Source organism: Cynoglossus semilaevis, chromosome 15 (assembly GCF_000523025.1).
Source record: "Cynoglossus semilaevis isolate Cse_v1.0 chromosome 15, Cse_v1.0, whole genome shotgun sequence".
Taxonomy (NCBI): Eukaryota; Metazoa; Chordata; class Actinopteri; order Pleuronectiformes; family Cynoglossidae; genus Cynoglossus; species Cynoglossus semilaevis.
In genome coordinates this window covers 6,641,327-6,647,930 of record NC_024321.1, presented here as the reverse complement: position 1 = coordinate 6,647,930, position 6,604 = coordinate 6,641,327, and the positions used below count along the sequence as shown (strand labels likewise).

The 6,604-nt window shown below is 38.8% G+C and overlaps 1 protein-coding gene and 1 long non-coding RNA gene across 4 annotated transcripts in view; one reads left to right on the top strand and one right to left on the bottom strand.

The window, feature by feature from the left end:
* LOC103390712 (transmembrane O-methyltransferase homolog) overlaps window positions 1-2,819 on the top strand; it is a 3,794-nt gene extending 975 nt beyond the window's left edge. For 2 of the 3 annotated variants that reach the window (XM_017039250.2, XM_017039249.2), the window contains exons 2-4: window positions 83-388; window positions 1,385-1,581; window positions 1,675-2,819. In XM_017039250.2, coding sequence (XP_016894739.1) covers window positions 127-388; window positions 1,385-1,581; window positions 1,675-1,989 — 774 coding nt within the window. In that variant the 5' untranslated portion in view covers window positions 83-126 and the 3' untranslated portion in view covers window positions 1,990-2,819. The remainder of the gene's footprint in view (window positions 1-82; window positions 389-1,384; window positions 1,582-1,674) is intronic. The other variant, XM_008326661.3, reaches the window with a different exon arrangement.
* LOC112488195 (uncharacterized) overlaps window positions 1,469-6,604 on the bottom strand; it is a 31,374-nt gene continuing 26,238 nt past the window's right edge. The window contains exon 4 of the long non-coding RNA XR_003052037.1: window positions 1,469-1,601. This is a non-coding gene — a long non-coding RNA (uncharacterized LOC112488195). The remainder of the gene's footprint in view (window positions 1,602-6,604) is intronic.

The following is a 6,604-nucleotide window of genomic DNA, read 5'->3' as shown; positions in this document are numbered from 1 at the left end:
GAATTATATTCACCATCTATTATAAAATATATGCTAAAGATTAGTATTTTTAAAATTCCATTTCCTTCTCTTGTCTTCACAGGTTCTTGGATTTCTTCTCATCAGTTCAGTTTATCCAACCTTCGTATGAACATGTGGCTGCTCGCTGTTTCAGTTCCTCTGCTTCCAGCCATCATCATGTTGTCCACTCGATGTAGACACAGAGTTTCCTCGCTCTACCATAAAGCACTGGCCTGGGCAAGGAAGATGGTGGGAGGAAAAGTCTGTGTGAGGAGGACCCACGCCTTTGTCTTCACCCAGTGCACCCACGGCAAAGTGGACAGTGTCCTGGAGACCTTTGACCTCTACGCAGCGAAAAATCCCTCCTTAGCAATTGATCAAGACATGGGTAAATGCATCCTAACAGAACTGAATTATACAAACACAATACTATATGCAAAGTAAAAAGAACTTTTGTTAAATTGCTTCTAGATGAGGGGCTTTCTGTCATCAAATTATGACACGAATTTATATTGTTTTAATATGGTTCTGTCATCAAATTATGACACGAATTTATGATATTGTTTTAATATGGTTGCTGCCAATAGGTGGCACTAGTGAGCTATATTTGTTTCTTGCTTGCCAAGTACCAGTTACACAACCCTTTGCTATCAGCGCTTTATTCATCTTGTCCAAAACCACGCGCACTTTTAACTAATTCTGCTCATTTACTAATGCACTTTCATCTCTATCCTTTATCACCTTGTTTAATCTATCATTAACCGTCTTTTTTATCTCTCTTTTATCTATTATTGACCAACCGCTAATGAAACTCAATGTCTTTTCTATCATAATGCATCAAGCCTTACAGGACCCCAGACTATTTTTATTCACCCTATTATCACATTGTCCTTGTCAGGCTCTTCCTTTTCTTCTTCGCCTTCATCCAGACTAACGCTCTTTACAGTTTCCTCATTATTCACTAAGTTCTGCCTGTGAAAGCTAGATGTTGATACAGACCAACATGGATGGGTTTGTATAAATAGTCTGGTAGAAAATCTAAACACGTAAGAAAGAAATCATGTTTCCTGAATCAAAGAAGCTGTTCTATATTTTCTTGAGGTACACGGACACCTAATGGTACACAAGTGCATTTCAGAGGGTGCACAGTTTTTATATCCATTTCACATTTAAATGTTTAAATGCTTGTTTGAAGTTATTATAAAAAGTTCAAATAAAGGTAACAAGTACAGGAGAACTATGGGTTTTTTTTTAAATAAATGGTGTAGAGTAGTAATTTCACTAATTTATATTTGCAAGTAAATGTAATATTTAAAAAAAAATATTACTGCATTCCTGAGAATGATTAAATACTCTTACACTCACTTTTGTCTTTCACCCTCAGGTAAAATATTAGATGAAGCAGTGATGCGACTCCATCCCTCCAGTGTTCTGGAGCTGGGGATGCACTGTGGCTACAGCTCTGTCCGCATGCTGCGTCTACTGCCCCCTACTGGCAAGCTGATCACAGTGGAGATGGACCCTCTCACAGCAGACTTGGGAGAAGAAATCATCCTTGTGTCTGGATTTAAACACCACCAGGTACATTACAGCAGCACAGCCTAAAATGGAAAAAAAGAAAACAAGTAAAAATAAAAACCTCACAGAAAAGAACTATTTTTTTTACATCTTCAGTTTCAGGTGTTGACATCCAGCTCAGCCAACATAATCCGAACACTTCATTTGTTTCTGGATCAGAACTGCAGAAAGGGTTTGGACCTGGTTCTTATGGACCATGATCCTCAGCAGTACCTCCCAGATCTGCTGGCTCTGCAGAAAGAAGAGCTTCTCTGCAGCTCTGGCTGCTCCATACTCTTCATCAACAGAACACGAGGATCTGATGAAGACCTCAGGGAAGTCCTGGCTCATGTTACTCTGAATCCAAAATACTTGAGCATTGGGAAGCATCTGCCTTTCATTCTTGAAGTTTTGTATAAAAAAGATGACTGATATACACAGGCTTCAATCATTGACGTCATCCGAAATTAAATTTACTAATATTTCATTACAGTGAAGATGATTTTTGGGGGGGTAAACATGTTTACATGCACAGATGACATTTTGTTGTAAATATTATTTACCACTAATAAAATGTGTTATGTAACATTTTAGTTAACTTTGTATTATCTCAAGTGAATATTTTCTATTAACCTAATTTCTATTTAAAATCATTAAAATATGTACTGTATTTTGGAGTTTAAATTAGGATAAACGTCTTAAACATTTACCATATATGGGTGGAAGTTGTACCATAGTTATGGTTCATAACACAATTGTCGACTTAATAATGACAAAGAAATGCCTTCTTACCGCACCAAGGTGAACAAAACAGTAAATCAGAGCATCAATAAACCACTAGATGGCGTGCTTTACTTTATACATCAATAAAAACTCCAGCACAGACTTGGATTATATCGTGTGTGCGCATAAATATTTAAAAGGCAGGGCTTTTAAAGGACAAGGCCACCTATTTTAAGAGCTCAGAGCTCTGTCGTAAACATGCAGTACCACCAGTTCAGTGGATCAGTAAAGTTGGCCCTGCATCTGTGTCACGGATCCTGCACATGATCCTCAGCTGGTGTCTTCTGTGCATGTTACATTATTTATTTGCAGAATCTGTATTTACAGTTAAATAAATAAATACATGTTCAGGAAACGTCTCCCAGTCGATCCCCTCCCTCTGCTCCTCTTATTTTCACTTACATCAGCAGTCCTGATCTAAGTGGCTCTAATGTTCGAGCCTCAGTCTTGCACCAAAGCTTCTTAAACGAGCAGAATTGCTGTTGAAACTCAGGTGTTTTTTTTTTTCTTTCTTTCTTTTCTGGAATCAGCCTCTAATGGCTCCTGCTGAGGCTTTCAAAGCAGCTGGAAGGCTATTACATGGTTTAGAGACAATTTAGTGCAGGATTTAAATAAATAATCATATTTGTGCTGTAACGGGATTTAATTAAGCGCAGTACTTTACAGCAGCCTCAGGGTGTGTACTGGTGCCACTGTGCAGCAGAGTGAATGGAGTAAGGTTAAAATGCACAAACTTAGTGAGCTGGTACTACAGAGGCTGGGTGTATGTGGAGGTTAGGTAATGCACAGGAATAGATGAGAGCATTGTAAATCCATCCACTTTAACTGTTCACCTTCAATGTCTCCACAGAGCAAAGCGGGTAATGGTGCTGCCTGGCAGAATTTGACGAGCTGCATGAATACTTTATAATCTCATACACCGATCGCTGTTTGCACACAGAAGAAGGGTTGGTTGGAAGGTGGGGGGTGAGGCGGTTGGCGAATACGTCTGTTGAATTAGACTTTCGGAGAAAAACAAAGTGATTTCCAGGAAACTGAGCTTGTTCATTATGCATGATGACGCAGCTGCATTCCAAAACTCTGGCACGGAAAAGATCCATGGATATCACCTCTGAGAGAGGAAAAAAGAAAAAAAAGTGTTGACCACCGACGCAAATGTTTTTAATTTGGTTCTTAGACTAGAAGAAGAAGTCCAAAGTCTGGCTTGTGGACCAGATGTGGCAGTTTGACCAGTTCTGTGTGGTCCACAACTCAAAACATTTATTGCATGAGGCAAAAGAAGAAATGTCACTCTCCTTTGACATATAATTTAACTTACTGTGTTATATTTAGTGAATTCTCAACTTTATGACTAACATGTAAGTATATAATTTTTCCTTGGCTAACTTTAAGCTTTTGCTTAGGTGTCTGCAATTTTCTGCAAAAAGCTTTCAGGTGTTACCTTTGCATTTATTATTGCATTTATTATTTTAATATTTTGCTGCCTTGAAAAAAGAAACACAAAAACAAACTCCAACCTGCTTTCATTAATCTCTTATAGGCTCGTGTGAGTTTCCAAATTACATACACCTTTGAACAGCTTCCCTGTGCCAAGACGTAATGAATGAAGTTGCTGATTGGTCACAGTGTAATGATCACTCATTAGCTGCAACCACGGTCTCAGCTCAGATCATCCGCGTAACCCACAATGCAACTGTTGTACAGAGCCAAAAGGTGGTCCATTTCTCAGCTGTCGCTGGTGATTTAATGTTTCCTCTGCTGTCCTGTCGCAGCACCACCAGTGTACACAATGATGTACAGCCGAATATATACAGCATGCTTTATGACCCGCTCCATACTTCACTGTTATTTCTTTAAAAAATGTAATGGGCTTCAGTTTCTGGGTTTCTGCATGAAACGTACAACTGTGCTGCGGAGGCCGGAGAGCGGATGTAAACACAGCCTTCAATTATAAATCAAACATTGAAAGAGCCGCGCTCTGCTCTGCTGCCCTCAGGGCTCCGGGCACAAAGACCCTTCATACACAAACACCCTTCCAAACAGTGCTCGGCTTTTGGTCTGTTTGGACCTAAATTAATTCACAAAAGAAACAAAAACCTCTTAAGCTGCTTTGAGTTTCAGAGACATGCACTGAGAGTCATATTCATCTGTTTTATTATAAGAAATACAGTATGTCAGTACAGGGTCAAGACCTTTGACATTCGAGTCATCTGTAAATATCACTACCATATCATTGTTTTTACTGTAATATTATATGTTAAAAAAACCCTTGTAATATAATTCCATGGAATAGGGCCTCTTAGTGGTTATATTTATCACTACATATCTTCTGTTGTGTTGAAATTTTGAAATTTTGATTTCTTTCCTCTCTAAACTAATTCTTTACACAGTTGCAAGTACAACAACACACTGTCCATCACATGGCTTCATTACAATACAAACTGTTGACACTCACACTCATACCTGTGGTCAATTTAGAGTGAACCTAATTCTGTATGTTTTTGAATTGAGGGGGAAAACAGACAACCTGAAGAACCGCCATCCAAAACACACAGAGAAGACATACTAACCCCATGCAGAATTCCATCAGGGATCAAACCACTGACCTTCCTGTAGTGAGGTAAAAGCACAAACGGTTCTCTAGGAGAACCATTCTCTTAACTGTCATTCTGCATCAAGCCTCATTGAGGCGCTCAGGCTGGACCACTGCTGCTCAAGTATTTCCACTTAGGATGGACAGTCAAGATCTCTATCTCTGAAAGAACACACCGTTGGCATTTTAAATGATTTCAATATCCCTATCATAGAAATGCAATATACAGCAGAGAAGGACTAATAAAATTCACACCATGATTCCTCCTCGCAGGGAAATTGATGTAACAAAGCCTGCAGCTCCAAGCCTCAAGGCTCATCAGGCGAAGTGGGCAGAGTTAAAGTGTAAAAGGAGACTCCTGGAGGTCTCTCCAGAGACTGAGGGACTTCTATATTTGGTTGATGGTGATAGTCCGCCCCCTTTTCTCCTACACTGCCATCATTCTACTAACACCACAGTCTTGTACACACTCACTAACACACATACTTCAAGTGCTGACCCATGTCCCTACATGTGACTCAAAAATGTCGCTGCAGGTTGAGGACAATAGTTTGTCAAATTAAAAACATGTTAGTCCAAAAGTAAAACTTAAAAAAGAGTTTTAAACTGAGCAGCAAAATAAAAAAAAAAGGCCAATGAACACGACTGAAAATCCCAAGCTAAACAAACACTACCAAAACAATACCCATATCAATTCAATGTTAAGTGAGAATTACTTCATTTCACAAAACATGACGCGTTAGTGACAAATATTGCTAGTATTCAACACAAACATGACAAAATATATATAAAAAAATATTCCAAAAATCAGCTGCAAATTTGACTTAATGTCCTAAATAGCAACAATAGCCAAAAAATAAATGTAGGGTCACTTCATTCTTAAAACAAGCTGGAGGGCATCATATACCAACAAGTGTCTTTTTTTTATGGCTGTTTAATAAAGAAACACTTGGTTTTTTTATGTCTCCACTAATTCATGTTGTATCCATGCATTCATGTACTGTATTCTGTGCCTATTTCTGCTGTTCTCTCTTTATAAACCACTGATCCGACCAGGTGAAGAACTACCACCTGCATCTGACCTAGACTTCAACCTGAAACACACACAGACCCTCACACACACATTAATACACACACTAATACACACACTCAGACTTCCCTGTGGCGAGAGAAGAGATTGAGAGAAAATAGACCTCCCAACATGTGGCATTTTAAGAGGTTTGAAGCCTCTCAGATTGTACCTTCACTGCCCCACACTGAAGAGACCTCCTCCTCCTCCTCAGTTTTTATTTCTGGCAGTAGAATGGTAATGTGCTGTCCATGTTGTATACTTGAAAACAGAAAGATCATTTTACTGGTGGTGGGAGAAAAATGCAGACACAGAGAAGCTCTCCTAATATTTGTCAAGAGACAGTGAGTCTTGTGTTTGTTGTTCTGCTGTGTGTAAAAGGCTGAGGATGAACCTTAGAATGGTTAAACTAAATAACTGTTGATGCTTTTACATGGACACCAAAACTACACAGTTAAGGTTACTTGTCACTAGACTGTGAATGAGAAATGGACCCAGTTGTCATTAGATTTAACTTCGTAATAATAATGGTGAGAGAAGGTTTTTTATTCAATTCAGAACATAAATAAAAAAGTTCATAGAAGAAGTCCTATTTAATGGAA